The sequence below is a fragment of the Drosophila subpulchrella genome, chromosome 2R (genome assembly GCF_014743375.2).
Source record: "Drosophila subpulchrella strain 33 F10 #4 breed RU33 chromosome 2R, RU_Dsub_v1.1 Primary Assembly, whole genome shotgun sequence".
NCBI classification, from domain to species: Eukaryota; Metazoa; Arthropoda; class Insecta; order Diptera; family Drosophilidae; genus Drosophila; species Drosophila subpulchrella.
The window spans coordinates 20,862,250-20,883,683 of NC_050611.1; the positions used below are offsets into that span (position 1 = coordinate 20,862,250).

The 21,434-nt window shown below is 39.1% G+C and overlaps 1 protein-coding gene across 3 annotated transcripts in view; it reads right to left on the reverse strand.

Moving 5' to 3' along the window:
• LOC119550682 overlaps positions 1–21,434 on the reverse strand; it is a 64,420-nt gene that overhangs the window by 20,077 nt on the left and 22,909 nt on the right. For all 3 annotated transcript variants that reach the window (XM_037859544.1, XM_037859545.1, XM_037859546.1), the window contains exons 3-4: positions 533–825; positions 272–415 (exon numbers count right to left, since the gene is read on the reverse strand). In XM_037859544.1, the coding sequence (XP_037715472.1) occupies positions 272–415; positions 533–825 (437 nt within the window). The remainder of the gene's footprint in view (positions 1–271; positions 416–532; positions 826–21,434) is intronic.

A 21,434-nucleotide genomic window follows, 5' to 3' on the forward strand; every position in this document is an offset into this window, starting at 1 on the left:
CAGATATATATCTAAAGCCCTAGAAATATGCAAGGAACCAGTACAAGGGGACTTTTGTTTATTAGTGTAAGTGGCAAGACTCTGGCGACAGAGGACAACAGACGGCAGAGCTTCAAGGATGCCCGTCTTTGTTGCTCCGGCAGTAATTGGAATTCTCTCCTGGCTGGAGCGCAAAAATGAAAAGTCCCACCGAGATCTTATATGAGATGACGAAGAAAGGAAAGAAAGTGTCCGGGATGCCGGGTTGCCGGGTTGCCCGGCTGCACCTCACCTGATCCGTAAAGTTGTCCGTGTGGAAGAGGACCTTCACATAGCTGGTCTCGCTGATGAATGTCTGCGGCTGCTCCGCCTCCCCGCAGAACATTCCGGGCTCCCGGCGATTCGAGACATCCGTCTTGGCATTGCCGTCAACAATCTGCAACAAGGGGCGGCTCGATTTAGTGCCTCGCATATGTCATCGCTTAGCGGCGATATAAATTAGCCCCGACAGGCGGAGGAGATAAATCAAGAGTCGGCCAGCGGCCACACCCACCTGCAAGTAGCCACCATCGCAGTGGGTCGCGTTGAGCAGCTGACCCACTTTGAACTTCTTGAACCGCAGGCGCAGCACAAAGTCGCGGGGCGCCCCCTTCAGGGTGCGGAAGCGGTACCAGCAGGTCAGCGGACGACCCACGTTCTGGCTGCTGACCTCCGGCGAGCTGATGTCCTCGAAGATGTCCACCGTCTTGTTGCAGTGGTCCCTCGACACGTCCGACGAGCTGCCACTCCCACCGCCGCCGCCGCCGCCTCCTCCGCCACCACCGCCTCCGCCGCTGCCACTCCCACCTGAAAATAGAGTTTAAGTTAGTTTAAGTAAGCCTTTATTATAGTAATTTATTGGCCTTCGTTTAAATCTTTTTTATAAGGACATAAATGGAAATGGACATGACTAAGGTTCAGCTATTTTAAGATAATATTTAAATATAAAAGTGAAATATAATTTCTATACAATATAATTATTGGTTTAATGAAAGACAAGGTGTATGCAATGTATACTATACATATATGGGAAGCATTGTACGAATTTTTTAGGATATCTGAATTTTAACAATGTTTTTAAAGTCAATACATTGAAAATGCCAAATACAATATGTAGGTTGGCTAAAATATTTTATAATTCCAAGTCAAATGGAATTTCTGATGTAGTCATTTCATTAATTCTTATATAAAGAGAGGATTGGTAACATAATGCGAATACATTTATTAACAGTTAGTATTTAATTTATAGAGGGATAAATATTAAAAAATTTGTTCGAATTCATTTGACAGATTTAAATATAACCCAATAACACTCTACTGATAGTTTTCAGTAAATTAACATAAAAAACGAATCACATTTAAACTGAAATCTGTTGATATGAATCTTGTTGATGAACTTAAATATAAACTAACAATGGGTTTCCCCCTAGAGCTTTCATCTCCCATTCTAGGTCCATGGGAACCCAAAGCCGTGCTCTTGATTCCAGCTTAGATAGCTGTGTTGTGCTTTTTGCCTATCTCACCAAGGGATTTTAAGGTACTTTCATGTGGGCATGCTAACCGCAGGACTAGGCTTATTAATCCCCGGCCACCGCTAACCTCTATTTTTATCTAGAGGAACAAAAAACGGAAAAAAAACCAGCTCAGAGCTCCTGCGGCCGTTTCTATTCATTGTGCTTAATTTATACAGCGAAATGCATAAATGACAAAAGGACATTGTGCTGAATTTGTAATTCAAGTCTGGCTGTTAACAATGCCACCCCCTTACGGTCTTTATTTCCAGGGGGGCTGGGGTCTCGAACCCCCCACATGCAAAAGACGCAGACGTCGTTGTCCCTGACTGTGACAAAGACCAAAAAATACAAAAAGAGGAGGGAAGGTCCTGCCACGCCCCCGCAGCGCCCACTTTAGCAGTCAAGGCGCGTAAAATTTTGAGGAGAACTCAGAGAACTGAGACGGAGAAACGGGGAAACGGGAAGAGAATCGTGTCGAGAGTCGGGTTTTCGCGTCGAGTGTTTGTGGGGTCTGCCTGCCTTATAAATTACCCCAAAGGCGAGTGCAGGTCCTTGCCGAGGATCTTTTCGCCTATAATGCAAAAATATTCTTGTGCTCAACTTTTTAATCAGAGAAGCGAACTTGTTGGTTTTCGCGGGAGTTGGCAAACAAGGAGGTTACGTGACCAACATTTTTTGTTTCTATCAGTTTGCATTCCCTGATTGTTTTGCTGTTTTATTATTTGCTTAACTTTTTGCCGGCTGTCTCTCGGTTAAATTATGAATGACAAATGTGAGGAAAATACCGGGTACAGTTGGGCACAAAAAGCGTGTTGGAAAAGTCTTTTAGCCCACGTCTTTCATCGAGTGCCTTGCATAATTAAAGTCAAAAGAGGGATATCCTTAGCCGTCACCTCTAATTGAATCGGGCACTTAATTAATACGAGAAGAGCTTTTTGCAGAAGCCGCTCGAAATAACATCAAACAGGATTTAATTAAATGAAATATCATACACTTTCATTTAGATTATAGAGGGGGGAACCACAAGGTGGGGGTGGGAGTTAGGCTATCGCTTCAAAGGGACCCTTTTGTGCGAATCGATACGCGAGAACGTATAGCACATCAGAATTTTGACGAAACGCAATCAGCTTAGCTGCAGGCAAACCCACGGAACCACCCATCCGGAACCACTAAAACCGCCAGCCAATATCGCCATCTCCGCGCGGCATGTGGTCTGGGGCTTAACAAGGATCCCCATCCTGTCCTGTGGGTTCCTTAAGCTGAAATCAAGAAGGATTAGGGGTCGGGTCGGTGGATACCTCCCGATGGGAGGTAACACTTTTGGGGGGTGGACTTTGGACGGGTTGCGCCCGCTGCCTGATGGAAATCGCCGAAGGCGACAGGCGAGCTGGCGTCTAACAAATCTGTTTAATTTATCAGCGTTTCATTATGTAATACACATTCTATAGAAAGGCCCCCCGCCGTGTCGCCTCATTTATCCCAACCATCTGCCTGTTTTACTTTCCTGCGGTCGCCTGTCAAAGATAAACGGCAAAATTGTGGCTTCAAATTCAGCTTTTGGTAATTAGCGGTGGAATGGGAAAGTTAAAGGAGGTGGGATGGGTGTATAAAAGTGGGGCAATGGAAACTTGAGACATTTGCTTTTTAAAGAAATACAAAGTTCTTAAAGTTTAAGAAACAATAAGTATACAGACAAATGAATTGGCACTCAATAATAATAAGTATCTTGTATCTTGTTTTTTTAAAGTTAAGCCATTATAATGAGCGGCAACTTAACTTTAATTCACAAGTTCGTACATTTATCCTTGAACCTCTGAGGGTACTCTACCAGACCATCCCATAAATAACGCCAGTTCCGCATTCCCAAATGTCCGATGAAAACGTTGACGAAAGATCTTTAAAAGTTTTTACGGTGCGTTGCAAGAAAGAAAAGCAAACAGACCATCACTCAGCCGAGGCCTTTGCCCCGTCAGCAGTTGCAGTTCGAGGAGAAGGCAGGCTGAGGCATGATTTAAACACTCGCCAAGTGCCAGACGGCAAAGTCCAACTGGTGGCACTCACTCACTTGCTAAGCCTTAAGTCGGCTCACAGCACAGCCTCTCCACTTGACTTCACCCTGCTCTGGTGCTCCCTGGGTTCTGGGATCCCAGATCCCCGTTCTTTGGTCCTTAATCTTCGTCCTGTAAAGTTCACACAACTATTGTCACATGCGATACACCCACTCAATGGGTTACAAGCCCATTGAGGAGCTGAAGTTGGGGACGGAAAGGCAACAGCGACTAGAAAACAATATCAAGTAGGGGACTACACAGAGGAAAAATTAGATGTAGTACCGGAGGTATTTAAATACTAGAATTGAAGGGTACAACATTTTAAGGGAGTTATTTAACTGACTTCGGCTATACACTGATTTTTGGTTTTGAGTTAACTGTTTGATGTATATAGAACGCTTATTTACAGTGCCTTTTAAATTCTCACATACATTATATTTATATCATTGCACTGCCTATTTTTTATTGGCTAAAATAAAAAATATAAAGTTAAAAACATTTAATGGTGATGAATATATTCATTTGGAAAATAGAGAAGCTTACTTAAGCTACAAATCTATTGGCAATGGAATCTAACTTTTGGAATTCATTATATTTCAGATTGAAATTTTATAATACACCCATTGTTATTATCTGCTTTATTTCTCTGCGTGTAGACTAGAGTTTAGCTTCTCTCCAGTTCCCTTTTCCAGTTTTTATCCTTTGAGGCGAATCGATTAGATGTGCTCGGGCAACCTGCGAAGTAGGAAATACTAGTGGACTCAATCTCCTTTTCGCCTCGCCCAGGATTCAGTAGTTCCTGGTCCAGCTTAAGGGAAAGCTGGAAAAGCTGGGAAAATGCTGAAAGTCGCTGGTCTTTTGCATAGCCACGATACTTCCTTGCCTGATTCTTCTGTTCTTGGCCACATGTTGATATATTGTCAACAGACGCACATAGCATTTGTCTCCGCTTTCCCTTGGCTTTTCGGGTGGGTTGGGGGTTGGGTGGTTTGGGGTTTCCCCGCCCCCTGATTTCTGTGTGTCCCTTTTCTGATAAAGGTTGACAAGCGTTCCGCCCAACCCTGCCACGCCCCCCGCCCCTGTCAACCGCCATTGAGGCCTTGCCGTGGCAGACATGAAAATCGATTATGAAAATCGTTTGTTCAACATTTTTCACGCAGATACGCAGCAGCAGCAGTGGAAAAGCGGATGGGAAAATGGGGGAAAGTGCGGGAATCAGATCGAAGGGGCTTTTCAGTTGTCGCTGCCTCGTAGATTTTTCTCCTTTTTTGCATTTGCATAAATATTTTAATAGAATTTTCGTCCCTAAAGCGGCTTTCACTATTTTGCAGCTGAGGCTGTTCCCGGAACTCCCATCGCCTCATAAAGATTGACGTTTAATGGGGGTCCCGGGCCCTGGAAAAGGGACGCAAGGAATGAAATGGAATTGACTTATTCAAATAAGTGATTTACCACTTGACGACAACGAGCAGCCCAAAAACTCGTAAAATACGGCAACAACAAGAAATTTGCATAAAATTGGAAAAGGAACTGCCGAACAGGAGCACTCAAAAATGGTTCCAAAACTTACGGTTGGCCATCAAAAATTGAAGTGGGTCTTCTCGAGGAAACAACTGCCAAGGTTTGATTGGATGAAATGCGTAGGGAAATCTATTGACATATTAAATTAATACGGCTACGAGAGGTTTGTCAGGGTCAGGAAAAATCAATTTAAATAATAACCGATCGACCTTTCCATAATGTCTAGGTTAACCTTTCAAAGTTTCCTAAGCTTTAAGCATTGGTTAGTGTTTTTTTTTCTTAATTTTCGTTTTAATATTGGAATACATGCCCACAGATTAAAAGACTACAATTTTCTTATTCTTACTATATATTTATTTTCTTATAAAATATATATAACGTCTTTGGCGGAGAAAATATTAAAATATTTTAGATATTTGCATATTTGTTGCTTAATATAAGTAAAAGAATAATTGATTTTTCATATTGGCTTAATTGAGAAAATAAAATTATTTGTTTAAATGTAATTAATGGAAAATTGCATGTTTCCATTTTATTCCATTTGCAATTCTCTGTTATTGCTCTTAAACGATTTCCATTCACAGGCAACTTAAAGAAAGTTTCCTTTGAGGCATTTATCTGCTCTTTGGTCCTTTTTGTTGGCTTGTCCACTCCAAGGATATTAAGATTATCCATCAACACTTGGTCTCAATGCCCGCTTCCCTTCCCATTAAATTCCTGCAGTCAAATGAATATAAATGACCTGACGCTTTAAATACTAATAGCCAGCAAATTCTCTCTTATCAGAGCAAAAACATTTCTCAACATTTTCCCCGTCACTTTTTATCTCATTCGATGCTCTTCTTTTTATTTTTTCAGTTTTTTTGCATTCTTTTGTGGGCAAAGAAAAAACTTTTGAACAAGACAATTTGTTAAGAAGGAAAGCTACGGAAAGAAAACTCCCCAGTTCCCCTGCGGATGCTCCGACTGTCGTTGATAGATTAACTGTAACGGTGATGGATCATTTACTTAAATTATTAAAATTGCCTACTCAAATTTCACACCCAAGTGGAGGGCCGAGTTATTCCCTGCACCGCTCAGTCTTTGAATGATTCACTGACTCGCTGACAGACTGATTGAATGCCCAATGATGGGCATTTCGGGGCGGTAGGGGCAACACTTTGAGGTAAATTCGCATCCTAAGCCGGGCAAATCTGTCAGAACCAAATAACAGCAGAAACAAAACTCGAACTCGAGCGATAACAAAAATAAAATATTGCCGAAAATACTTTCCAGAGCTCCATGTCGATATACCCTGCTTAAAAGGGGTAAGGATAATATTTCAAAGCTTGGAAATAAACACTTCCCCTAAACAAGTTCCTTTTATTTCTCCCTAAATTATGCGTTCTTTGAAAAGAATTCATAAAAACTGTCTTAAATTTGTTTTGCTTTGATGTATCTTTACTTTTCCTTATATTAACTTTATTAAAAATATTAACTATTTAAATTTATTTCAGAGTGCCTAAGTTGCTGTGTTGATACTCCCGGTGCACGCTTTTCTTCTGTTTTGTGATAATTTTATCAACATGGAAATCCATTAAAAAGTTTTCTCGTTCGCATTTCAGTTTTCGGGCAGTTTTTGGTGAAATATCTCCACAGGCAAAGTCTGTGTATCGCCTTACGCGGCTCTTCAGATCCTCTTTCCAAGGTTTCTCTTCCGTTTGCTTTTTATTTTTATTTGGGTGTCCTTTGCGCAAAGACTTCCTTGCCAGGGTCACTTTGTGCTGCGATGCGTAAAAGTTTCCCTCGCTCCCCTTTTTTTACAGATTTTATTTGGCCAGACCCGAGGGCCATATTTGTGCGGCGACCTTTTACACTTTTTATGCTGATTCTTGCAAAACTCCCCTGTTTTTTCCTCGGGCGAAATCGTTCAACAAACAATTTTTTGACATTTCTTGATTTTTGTGCGCTTTTTGGTGGGTGACAACTGCAAAAGAAATCTGAGATTGAGTCTTGGGGTTTTCCTTCATTAGTTAAATGGCCTTGGTCTAGGCCAACTGTCTGCCAGGGGCTATTTGCTCTACTTCCTGGCCAAATGAAGGGTTCGGTTTGAATGCACAGCATTGATTTAAATAAAGAAAAGGTTGGGTAAAATCCCATCAGCATGAGCACACAAAAAATTTTACCTGAGGCGAATTTTCACGAATTTATTCATTGTATCGAATATGTCAAGAGCAGAGCAGACCGAACGTCAATCTTTTGCAGAGGAGTCAAAAGCAGGAAACTTTACAACTCAGCTTGGGATAAGGGTGAAAAGGTGAAAGGTGAGGAAGGAAGTGGAAGTTTCCCCTTGACAAGTTCATCAGAACTGGTTGCTAATGCAGGAAGTAATTGGAAACGGAATGAAATTCACTGAATAAAATGGTATTTGCGGTTTACTTTAAAAATGAGGATTAAGGAAGAGAAAGACATAAATCTTTACTCAAGCTAAAATCACTTTTATCTAAAAGTTGGGACAATTTGTAGAGATTTATTATACATGAATCACCCAGCTTAAAAACCATTTATCAACTTTTAAGCCGCCCATTGATTTTTAATAACCATCTTTCAACTTTTCCCCTTGAAATATTTACAGCCTTGGCAACACGCCGTAAGCCGCTTTCCCTGGCTATCTACAAAAATCTGTGAGTAAAGGGTGCGAAAACCTCTTTTCTTGTTGAACTGCCTGCCCTCCACTCGGTACACAATTCCCTAATCTGCCCTAAATCGCATTATAAATATTAAAAACATTCTCGCCCCCTTTTCGTTCGTGCCAGACCCATTTGCCATGATTAATTACAAGGTATCAGTACCATTTTGTTATCCCATCAATTTCAAGCAACTTTGGCCACGTTGCCCCCCGAAAAGAACCCATTTCCCCTCCATTTTCCCGAAAGTACGAGCAATTTTCAATAAGCAGCAGCAACGGAGAGCAAAAACCGCATCTTGCCTCAGGCCAAAGTCGTAGCCTAATCCCCCCAATCAATCTGTTGACCTTCAACCCGAAATGGCTTACACACATAGGACACAAAACCAGCCAACACACATACACTCACATACCGAAGTTGGTCAGGCATGAAAACGTTTTCCCATTTGGCAGCAATTAAAGAGCTTGAAATGAATTTATATACACGTCCATAAATTAAACGGGTCCTGGGCCCCGCTTGCTCTTCATTCATTTCATTTAAGTTAATTAGATTCAATAATTTTGAGGCCTAAAGCATGGAAATGCCACACAGCCCGTCTATCCGGAGAGCCCTAAGTCGAAATGGCTGCTGCGTGCCCAAAATTTCTAAATAGCCAACATAAATTGAGATTTATATGGGCGCTTAGGTGGCCATCATGGCCTGCTCCTCGGTCTTGGCCCTCATTCAGATATTTCTGTTGCCACTGCTCTTGGCCAGGAGCAATTGAATTTTGCCAATTTCGTAGATTTTTATGTGCATGCACTAAAAATGAAAATTTAACGGACCCATAAAAGGACGGTATGTAATGCCTATTGGAGTGCTCTGTAATTATCTCTGATGAGGGTATAATGTTTCAGGAGAACTTGGTTCGGTTTTTCTGAAAATGAATTGAACATTTCCCATTTTTGAAATGCTCTGTAATTATCATTAATGGGGGTATCATATGTCAAGGAACTTTGTTTAACTAACGAGCTTTCCAAATCAGTTTTATTTTCAATGAATCAAATAATATTTTATAATATGATTTTTATGAGGGGTTCCCCTGAATTCGGTATACAACATCTATAAATATTTTTTAGTTTTAATTAGGCAACCCATTTCTTATAATAATAATAACAATACTACTTTACCAATTTTAAAACGAAAGTCGTATAAATTGCAAAACCTTTTCGCATTATATTTAAACTGCTTAAATGGATTGCTCTATAATCTGGCAAACGGTAGCCATAAAATGATTCTTTTCACAGATATATATTATTTTTTAATGGTATAATTATTAATAACGTTTTTAATCTTAAAGTCCATCCGTTTCACAATAAAATTGGCTACTCTTTTTCCCAACCCACTTATGTTTCGATGTGGATTTTTCAGAACGGAAATCCAAAAAGTTGATGGATAAAGCACAAAAAGAGAGATAAAAATTGGCTTCGTATATTAAACGCTGCGGAAATTGTTTCATCAATTTGTTAATAAAACGCACATACGGGCAGCATGAGGGAGAAAGAGCAAAAGAGACGGAAAATGTGGGACAGAGGCAGAGACAAACGTTTGACTTAATAAAATAAATTGTATAAATTGAAGTCTGTCATTTTGAGATTCCCAGGCGTAACATCACAGCCCCTCCACATAAAACATAACAAATTGCATGAAATTTACGTGTGAGCGAGTGGGTGAGTGTACTGTGCTGTATACATATGAACCACCCCCCTGGAAAACCGCCTGAAAACCCCCCAAAGCCCCCGGAAAATTGTCATGCATGGCATGAACGACTCGAGTCGAGTCGACTCCCCAGTAAAATGGCAACTGGAGGAGCAACAAATTTGTAGGCCTCCGTCCGACTGGCAGAAGACAATCAAGTCAGTCAGTCACAGGCGACATTTGCTCCTCTAGGTGTACGTGTACGTGTACGAGTGTGCGTGTGTGTCCTGGCCACATCCTGTTGTTGGCCCTATCCTGACTCACCCTGACACACGAACTCAGGCAGCAAAACACTGGACTCAGATCACTCGGGTGAAGATGTTGCGAGATTGAGTTGTCTTCTTGGCCAAGCCAAGTGGATTTTCAGCCGGAAGAAGGTTCCCAGAACCCAATAAGATTCTTGGATATTTATAAAAATATTAAATTCTAATAAAAATATATATTTCTCGAAAATTGCCTTATACTAAGAATCTTCATTTGAGCTGAACAATATTCAAGTACCTAGGCAAAAATTGAACAGGTAAAGAAAGTAGTCTGCTTTAACAAGCACTAAGTTAATGCTCAAAAATATTTGTTTTGGGTAATTTCAGTGTTCCAAAAACATTATAAAACAGCCACATATGATATCCTATACTAATAATACTAACCGACACACACTTCTTATTATTTCTTAAATACCAAAATGAAAATATTCTTAAAGTAAGCACTATCATTTTTCCCTCACAAATAGGTATTAATACATTTTTCCTGCATTAATCCCTAAGTTTAGTCCGCGATTAATTGACGTCGATAGGAATGATTTATAAAGATGGATGCACCTAATTCCCACGCACATGGACGCTGTTTTCAAGTTGATATCATTTATAAATCAACTTTATTTCTGCCCATCAATCGCCCCGGCATAGATAGACTATTTCTACGGTTATTTGTGTTATCTCTCATCCGTTCGGTACATAGGAACATGCTGAGATAATAAAACTTATAGCAGACAATTTAAGGCAGAGCCAGTGGAGAAAGAATGAGAGCAACGGAGAAAGCAGAGAAAGCGGGGGCTAAGTAAACTGAAATGGACTCGCAAGACTCACGTGCAGATAAAAATAACGGCAGGAAAATGACAAAGGCAGCGGGAGAAGCCACGTGGAGAAATGGAGAGAGATGGAAAGTGGAAAGTTAAGAGGGGGAGGGAGAAAGCGAGGAGCAACAACAATGGATGCGAAGAACAAATACAAGGAAAGGCACGAGCTTGCAATTTAATACGCAGATAAACACACACAAAGAAAACATTCAAGTGGGGGAGTGGAGCAACATTCACCGGGAAAAATAACTAATGAAATGAAAAGCTATTAGAAAGTAGATAGTATTTATTTACTGTCTTGCTAATATTTACTATTTACTATTAAGAGTTTTAATAAAATTTGACCAAAAGTATACAATCAATTTATTTATAATATTTATGTTTTGTACTTCCCGAATGGAAATATTTTGTAGCATACTTTAAGACACCTTAGAAAATGTTTTAAGGTTCCAGGGATTTCTGGGGCATTTTTAACAGCAAATGAGTATATAAAGCTTAAAGAAATGAGGATAGCATACTTTAAGACACCTTAGATAAAGGTCTTAAATTCCATAGCTTTCTAGGTCATTTTTATCATTGAGTACAGGAAGCTTAAAGAAATAAGTTAGATGATAAAGCAGGGAAAACACGTGTCTGAATTTATTCTCTACCTAGGAAACTTTCTTAAAAATAAAGAAATTTCATATTTACATAAACCATATATTAAAAATTTACAAGACTTAAAATGAAATGTCTAAAGTTATGCTGTTATATTTTTTTCTCAACATCTTGTCTTATTTCGGTATCTTAAATATTGTGTAGCATACTCTTAGACTCGATGAATAGAGGTTTGGAGATTTAAAAGAGTTTTACATGAGTTTCTTTAATTGATAAACATTTTTGACAGTGCTGGAACAGAGGAAGCAAAAAGAATCAAGGCAGATGATGAAGTCGAGCACAGCACGCACATGTCTAAATTTATCCTCAAACTAGGTAACCCCGCCCAGGCATACCCACCGCCCCCGCAGATCGGGCGATATCGGTTGAATGACACGACGTATAGCGATGCTTAGCTCCATTTCCCGCCGGCCTCCCCCGAAACAACAGCCCTCATCATCGTCATCCCGTCGCCGTTGTAGCCGCGCTTGTTGCTGATTATGTTGATGATGCATGTTGTAATGTTGTTTAGGCTGATGTTTTGGCACAGGAGGCCCCCGCAACTCCCCAACCACTCGACATGTATCCCACTTTCCGCGGACAAAGCAAAGCCAGGCGAATGCAATTTGTAGCAATTGTATAGCATTTCCCCGTCCCCGAAATCCGAACCCTTCAGCCATCTTTGATGTGTTTGACAAGCTAGTCGGGGCGGCGGAGCCCCGAGCTGCCATGCGAAAGGTTATTAATATTTATACGGCTCTCTGCGAAAGCAGACAGCCAAGCAGCCGATTAGAGCCAGGCGTTTAATTTGCGGACGGCACAATGGGGCGTATGAGCAATGCTAATGTTGATTTGGCTCGCCATCCATCGCGCCGTGGGCTGAATAGCCTGCCAAAAGGATAATGGTTTCAGCTGGGTACAGTTTGGCTTTAGCTTGTGGCTTGGCTTCGGTTTTGACCAAAATCGTATATTAACGATACATCTTTAAGATTGCAGTTGTGTTCATAAATCTATAAGAGCTGCAGTAGCTTCTTGACTTTAAAGAACACATATTAAAATGGAAGAAATCCTCAAAAAATTATTCATATTTTATGTTTAATGGAAAGTTTAATAATTCTCTTTATGTTACTTCTAAATTACCTGAAAATCTTAACGTACATAATTAAGTTACGTTTACTATTTCTTACTATATTAAAGTTAAGCAATATTTAAACATTTTTATGAAGAAGGTAGTTCCAGTTTTGAAATATAAATAGTACCAATACTTAATTAAACAAAATAAATATTTAAGCAGTATAAATTTCATGGAAAGCCTAGCATTTATATCTACGAATCCAACTTAACCTAACTTCAATATTTTAATTTATATTAAACTTCTATTGAAATTTAAGCTATATAAGAACCATCTGAGCTGTAAAGTAGTTCAAGTTTATCAACATTAAACATAGTATGGTATAGATTACTAATTGTCCCAAATCACATCAATCATATAAACGATTTTCCGAGTTTCAAGCTATTAATTACTCAATAAATATTTCGCCTACATATATACCAAAAACCAAACCGACAATTAAGGACTTCCACCACACAGCCACGTTCACCGCCCTCGTTCAACTCGGAGTTTCCACTTCTTTTGCTGCATTTTAATTGCAAATTTTCCACAGACTCTCCGCAGATGTGTTGACTGAGGAGCTTAACTCAGACTTGGTTGCCGAAAGAAAACTTTTGAGACTAATAAAAGATTTCTGATACGTGCGAAAGAAATATTCATGAATTTTCTTGAAAATTAAATTAAAAAACTTGTCTCAAGTGGCGGCGAAGAAAAGGGAGCCTCGCGTAATAAACAAGTTAAAACTCTAACCATAATTTGGTTTACGTTTTTTGCTGGCTGCAAGTAAACAAGAAAACAAAAGCTTCATAAATTCAAGCCGCAGCATATGTGGAGGACCCTCCCCCAATTTTCCGCCCCCTTTTCCAACCATTGTTGGCTACAGTTTATGGAAGTTTTCCCTTATTTTTGTTTATTTTTTTTGAGTAGCTTCCTCAATTGCGGCTTTTGGCTTTGGCAACATAGTTAAGATACAAGAGCCAAGACAGGATGGTTTTCCTACATTTTTCCCGTTTTCCCCGCAGTAGGCAAAGTTTTGCTTTTACACTCAATTACAATGCAAAAAGTTTGACAGGAAATTACTGTATGGCAAAGTTGAGAGTGTTTTTGCAAAGCTTTCTCAGCCCGCGAAAATCCCCAGCCAAAGCGACCCGGTTAATATGATATACCCGCCTCAGATGCCTCAGCTCAGATATTATATTAAATACCATAAGCCATATACCTGGAAAATGGAGCCATCGAGCGAGAGAACTAACAGCATTATTTGCCATATAATCCGAAATTCAGGGGAAAATATGAGTGACACGAATTTCCATAAATCAAAGCTATTCGTGCATATAAATAAATCAAATCAAAGGCTGCATAATCGCAAGAGCAAATAAACATTGGGAGAGAGGCTGCACAAAGCTGACACGGATACAAAATTTATTTCAATATTTGCTTTAACAAATTGCTCAAAATCACAGAGCAAACAAACCCACTGCACACACACAAAACACACACAAAGCCCAAAGAAATTAATAAAAATTTATTGCATTTGAATTTGTCGCTGACATAAAACAGTTACAGAGGCCCCAACAAAATCGGGGGCATCCAGAATATTTTTATTGTAAATGAAATGAAAACAAATTTCACGCGTACGCATAAAAAATGTAACACGCCGAAGAGCAAAATAAAAACAAAATATGCTTTGTTTCGCAAAAACACCGCTGGCCATTTTTTCACCTGGAAATTTTTAAAAAATATTATAAATACATTCCGCATATCGTGCATGCAAATGTATTCAATGTGCTTAAGGTGTTTCATATATTTTTCATGGGTTTTGTTTGAGTTTTTTGCAAGTTTGTGCAAGGAATCGGAAAAAACTGGGTGGCAAAAAATCGCTGGCAAGTGAAATTGAATTGTTTTAATGGAAGGTAAATGTAGTGAAATACAATAAATCTTAAAATCTGTAAATGCGAACTGACAGTCTTTTAAAAGAGGTGAGAAGTAAGTGATGGAGGTTTTAATAGTGAGTGTTTGAGAGTTTTTTAAAAAGTTTGTTTAGGATAGTATGCTTTCTTTGCCTAATGAAACATTCTCGAAATATATCTGAATGCCCCAAAAAATAAGTATATTAAATGAATCTTTAAACCTTTTGGAATTTCTTTTAAATGGGCTAGAACTAACGAGTTTCAGGACTTTCAAAAATTTTCAGGTTTGACTATTTGTAATATAAAAACTTCTTGTTGAACTGTTTTTCATGATTTGTTTCATTTTAATATTTTCTCCAAAAACCTCCCTAAATTCTATGAAAAATTATTTAAATATAATACATAATGTCAAAGTTTTCAGATTTTTTAATTTTTTAATTTAATATTTTAACCTTAATCAAGGGTTATACCATCCAAAAACCTCAAAACTAATTTTTTATAGAGTTTAGCTATAAAAAATTAGTTTTGAGATTTTTAAATATTTATAGATTGATATAATTTGATCTTATTTTTTTCAATACTTAAAAAAAACCTAATAAATCTAATTCCCCTGTAGGAATTCTGGTACATAAGTCTTCAGCTGTTTCCCATGTTTTGATTTAATTTAATATTTTCACCAACTCCAGGGCCAATTAAACTTTCCAAAAACATCCCCGAATACCCCAAAATCCCCGGTTAAAGCCGTATGTACACCATCTCCCACATATATATTTAACCAAGCCACGGGCTTGGGGCAATTACGCATCGTTTCATTATGAAATTTATCGTATTACGTTGATGAAATCACTCGGAGGGGTTTGCTGGGATGTTTTGCATCCAGCAACTGCCGTTTCGCTTAATTTCCCCATTGGCTGATGAATCTATATGTGGGTGTACCTATGTGCGAAGGGCTTTTGTGGCGAAGGGCGGCTTGGAAAGTCACATTTGCTGCTAGAACTGTTCGCATTGTGCGCCTGGCGCTCAATAATTACAAAAGGATAACGAGGAGGAGAAGGTCCTTGTGCGAGGGCCTGGGTTTGTGTTCATAATTACACATGAATTTCAATATCCTGCGGCGGCTTGGCTTTCCTCTGCGAGATTCCTTTGCCACATCCTTTCGCTGGCTGTCAATATTTACCCAGAAGGATCCCCGCCCCCCGAAAACCTAATGACGTTTGCTGTATTTGGCTTGACTTTAAAACGCTGCCTCTAACAACAACAAGGCGCAACAAAAGGGTTTCCCATTCGCTTTTCCCCCATACTATTTCCACTTCCATTTCCTATTTCTATTTGCCAAAAACTCTTTCCACCCGAAAATCTTTGGCAATTTTCGTGGAAAAGTTTTTAATGTACTCGGCGCAGTGTTTTGTGGCTCTGTGTTTTGTATTTGTATTTTGTATTTTGTATTTGGTATTTTCTATTTGTATTTGCTTTCGCCCCGCCCCGCCCCTTTGGTCGGGTGGGCGTGGCAGCTGCCTTGCGCCTTGTAATTGAGTGTAAGCGCTAATTGGAATTTTGATGAAGTTCGGCGGGAATTTGGCAACAGTTTGGGCCGAGGACGAAAGGATTTCGGGGAGTTGGCAATTATGTAAGTAGCAGTTGAGAATGTTTCGAATTTCGTGTGGTCGCTGATTGGTGGGTAGAGGGGGGGGGGGGGGGGCAGGGAAAGGGGCAGGGAAGGGTTAAGTGAGTGTGGCAAAGCTTCTTGTACTCGCTCGAGTCGGGCATTAAGTATACGCCATGCGGAACGACTCGAGTTCGCCTCGAGAGCTCGTGTGCTGGCAATTGATAACTCGCTGGCAAGAAACTTAAAGTTTTCGCACAACTTTCCCCCGGAATCAGCCGCAAAATTCATATCAGCTACTAGCTCCCGAAAGGCGAGGGGAGGCACAAACTTTGCCGCCCAGAAGGCGTAGCACTCATAATAGACTCTTTTATTTCTTGGCATTCACTAAGGCAGGCAACTACACCTGGATAAATTTCTAGGGAATTTTAAAACGATGTATCAAGGAACAACATTGAAAAGCGGTTTCTAAATTTAAGTGGATTAACCCAATTTTTAAAAAATGTTCAATATTTAAAAAATTGCTTTAAAGGCAAAATTCAGGTAAAGATATTTTTTAACAACAATAAATATTGTAGGAGGTATTGTAATTGAATTCGGTTTTAGTTAAAGTAAAAATTAACATATTTTTGATCAGTGTAGCGTAAAATAAAATATGTTTAACCAAGTATGCATATATACCCAAAAAAAATAGAATAAAAAGTTATGCGGTAAGGTTTAAAACTAACACTTTTACCAGAGTAATATCCAGTTCTTAAGAATATTTTTCTAAGGATATATTTTTCCCCAGTGCACTTTCACACAGGCAAACAAACAAGGAGCTGTCCTTGTTTCAGCTTTGCTTTTACTGCACTCTTTCTGTTTCTGTGCTTTGCACTGCACCTTAACCAGGAAGTTGTGTGTCATAGGAAGCACTTGTGTGACATAATAAAAACCCCTACCTATCCTATGCTTTTTTATGTGTGTGGACCAGGTGGTCCAGGTAGTCCTTCTGCAGCATGCTGCACTTTATGCTTTGTCAACAACAACAGCAACGACATCAACGTCATCATCGAGCGGAGACCCGCAAATGTTTTCTTTACTAAGCCAAAGTCAGAAGCAACATCAAATGAACTTCATAGATGTGCCTACACTCAGAAAAAAAATCAAGTATTTCGTGCTTGAACCTAGTATTTTCGGTGTCAAAACTTCGCCAAGCATGGAAAATACAGAACGCGAGTACAAAATACTACTTTTGAGCACGAATTTTCAAGACCGAAAATACTAGATTTAAGAACCTTTCGGTCTTCAATCAAGTATGAATAATTCTTAAATCAAGTCATATTTGGACTAAAAACAAGAACGATTTAATAATAAAGTAAGAAATTTGCAGGCATGATTTAAGGACGAATAATTCTTAAATCAGTATATGAATATTATGAAACTAAAATGAGTTTTTATTTTATGCTAGTAAGAGAAATAAGTATTGGAAACTGAAACGAAATAAACGAGATATATATAAATAATATAAATATTTTAAGTTTACTTACGACTTGCCGCTCACGGGCGTTAACACTACCTTATTTATGCGCCTTATATACTGAGTACTTTCAGAATAAACAGTTGGGAATTATTAGAGTTGGCAGACATAAAAACTCCAAAATGTGCTCAATATGAGAATTTTTTGAGCACGAACGTTCTTAAATGTTAAGCATGCAATTTTTCTTAAATCAAGGCTGTTTGTACTTGTTTTTAGCACGGTGTTTTTCCCTGAGTGTACATATATGCTACAGGCCTTATAGGAACAGAAAAATGGGGGAAAAGTAGAACGAACGACTGGTTTTAAAAGCCTCTTTGGTAAAAGAAGGGAACTTGAGCCTGCGATAGGAACCTTTGCATTTAATTTTGCTGCGGGAAAAAGGAAGAAATTTATTGAAAACTTTATAAATCATTTTTAAATGATTTTTTAAAAAGTCGTGCTTAATTATATTTTTAATGAATAAGGGTATTAATTTCCCTACTATTCGAATAATTATACATAACTGTTTTAATAAAGCGTATTACACGCATCCCTTTTTTAATTCTTATTCACTCATATAACAGCTTAAATATTTTTCATGACTCGAATGCTTAAACCAATTTGTAAGCTTAATCCATTTCGTTTCATTTTACAAACTTTTACATGTTGACTGCCAGAGATATCAATAACATTTCTGATGACATAGCTTTGTTGAAACATAACTATTTGCTCAACATTTTTGAAATAATATTTTTATTTTGGACACATCGGTATCAGTACCCCCAACTAAACTCCCTGTAATAAATGCAGCTTTCCGCAGATTTAAATCTGCAAATGCCAGCAAATCCGATGGCGAACAAGGAGCAACCCCTGTGCATTTATTTAGGGGCTGCACTTTCGCTGGGAAGGGGAAGCGCTAATTGAAATGTGTTTGCCTTTCCTTTGGGGCCGAAGTGCAAAATGGAATTCTGCTTGACGGGCAGAACACTCGCTCTGCTTTGATCAAAAGCCCTTTCAGACCCCCTTTTGGGGTCTTCGCTTACTTTGAGCAATCAATTATCAAGTTACAGCCGCCAAAAAATCCATTCCCGCAGCAGAATTCGCGGCAATTAAAGTTTGCATCATGCGTTGTGTTCTGGGATCCCCCTTTCCTTTTTCCCCAGTTTCATTTCCGAAATTTGCATAGTTCAAGGGCTTCGTTCCTAACTGAGTTTGGGCCCCTTTTTTGCCGCTTTCCCGCCCCCACCCCTGCTATCCATTACCCGGATTCGTGGCCTGAAAAAGGCTCGCAAAAAATATGAAGTAAGGCCAAAGCCAACTGGCTGAAATAGAGGGCTGTGAGAAGGCGTGGTCCTAAAAATGAAATTGTTGCTTGCCTGCAAAATTTGATTATGCCGCGGGAGTAGTGTGCAATACGTCTATGGGAAAAATGGGGAATATGCCATATTCCGCCTACATTTGAGAGCCAATTTGTGAAATTGAAGAATGAATGATTGCCGAAATGTTTACAAATGGAATCTCAACTGTCGAAATGTGTTTCTGAATGCACGAATCCAAATTGCAAACATCAATAACTCCTATGTGCACATGTAAAGCAAACATTTCAAACGCAGGGGAACATTCTGATTCGATTCAAAGTCAGAAAATTCCCCTTATCCCCATGAGCTGGTTTAAATTTTTCAACTTTAATATGGCCAATTAAATGTCCAAATAATAAATTGCTTAAATTTGAGGCAGTTATACTTTAATAAAAATTCTAAATATTTGTATATGAAAAGATTATTCCATTTTTAAGGTTGTTATTCTATTTATTTGTATGTGCTCCCTTTAAAATGAAGTCAAATCACTTGAATAATTGCCAATAACCTCCTCTGGTTGCCAAGATATACATGTAATTTCATTAGTTTAAGTAACATTCGGAACCCATTCGTTTTGGCCAGCTTTGCCCACCACCTCCGACCTTTGTGGACCTTAAAAATTACCTTTTTTCCGCTGCCAACTCATTCCTTTCGCTCGATGCCAAAAGCAAACACGAAAAAAGAAGGTCGGCGAAATGCCCACAAAATAAGCTCCTGTTTGACCAGGACTCACTCACCGCCACCCAGGCCGCCCACCGTTCAAACAGAGAGTAAAAGAAAGTAAAAGAGAGAAAGCGGGGGAAAGCGGGGGAAAGGCGGGAAAAGGACCTTCAGGTGCAACTGCCTTTGCGGTCGGCTCCTTCGCCGTTGCATGTAAAAATCCCTTCAATGATTAATGTAATTTCACGCGCCACTTAACGTTATCCCTGCAAGGACATTATGCTTAATTGCAGCGTCAGTTTGAATTTAACCGAGATTCCCTCTCCTTTTTCCTTGGCCTCCATTGTTTCTGCGCTGGATTTTTCCTGGGCCTTGGCCAAAAAGCTGCCGTGCGAATTTATGAAAAAGATTTGCCTGCCTGCGGCTATTTAAAGTTAAAAAGGCGCACAATACCCATAACGGTGGCCACACACACGAGCACACCTCATTTGGCCGGGAACTGCTTGGCAGTTGCCTTTTATGTGGCCATCTCGCTGGAAATGGGTTAATTGCATAATTTGCGAATTTCACGTGCAATCTGCGGTGCTTTCGAGGTGGCGGGTAAGTAAGTAAGGGAACGAGCCGTGATTTCGGCCCGTTGATGATGTGACGACGGCCACGTAGTTGGAGTCTCATTAGCCGGCAAGGAGGCGCTTTCGCCAGCCCTTCGTAATTTCATCGGACCTGATTAAGTTTCCAGAAAATAGTTACCTGCAAGAGATAAGAAATAGGCTATTTTTAATATTGTAATAAAATTCTCAAGTACTTATTTATAGAGAAAATATTAAAGTATTTAAAGCATATGAATATTTTGGTTATATTTAAGATGTTTAAGCAAATAAAATACTCTTGAAATATAGTTCACTAAAATAAATATAATATAATATAAATATTTTTAGCATTAAGAATAATAACAATAATAATAATTAATAATAGATATTAATGAAAAGTTTTATTGAAATAAATAAATGCCATTATATTGAAGATCATTAAGTAATTTTTATTAACTACTAGCAATTGATCATAACTCTTTTATAAATTTGTAGCCAAAATAAATACAATTTAGTAGGTATTCTGTATTTTAAATTCACTAAAATATTATAAGCTGACAATTGATATTTCATGAATTCAACTATTTTCAAGGCTTTAGGAGAAGGAAAATAACAGAACAATATGTAAATCAAATCCGATTGAAGGACATAAGAAAATACAGAAAATCGATTTCATATTAAAATCAAAATCTTTTTCACCATAGTTTGTTGGGCAAAATCAACGAGGTAACCTTTTCACTTTCAGTTTTTGCCAGAAGCAGAAAGAACCCGAACACAGGTCAAAGGTCTAATCAAAGTCCTGTGGTCTAACCTGCAATTCAGCTCCCTTTGGCCAGCCCAGCCCCCCATTTCACCCCCTCTCCGCCACCTCTGTCGATTACTGCTCAAATTTGCCGAGTTTTTCTTTTATTTTGCCATGCGAGTAGATTGTCGTTTTATGAACTCGCAAGGACCTGCATTCGGGGCTTGACTTTTGCCTTTTTGCGGTGAGCATCTGGTGCTCTTGGCCTGGTCAATGCCAGGATATCAACAGCAACAACAACAACAACAACAGGATGGCCAACAAAAATGGCAAGAGCAAGAACAAGAACAAGAACAAGTTTATCTAAATTGCCGTATAGACTGCTGCAATGTGGAAAACGGATCCGAAGCTTGTGGCCTGCGGTTAAGCTTGAACTTCTCCCCAGCTCTCGAGTTCCCTTCCCCATTCCCATCTGACCCCGCCTGACCCCATCCCGTATCTGTATAGTCGTACATATCCGTATCTGAATCCCTATCTACGCCTTCGTTACGTATTTGCTTTTTACATGCTTCCTTTTCAAGTTGATTTGGGTCAATGCTGTTTGTTTGCCATTGTTTTCCTTTGCTGTCTTGTTTTTATAACTTTGGCAACGAGTTGAGTTCGCCTCTCTCCGTCCTTTTTTATTTTATTCGAAATAACACAAAACTAATTGGTTTGTTAATTAAAATTTTGTTGAAATCATTT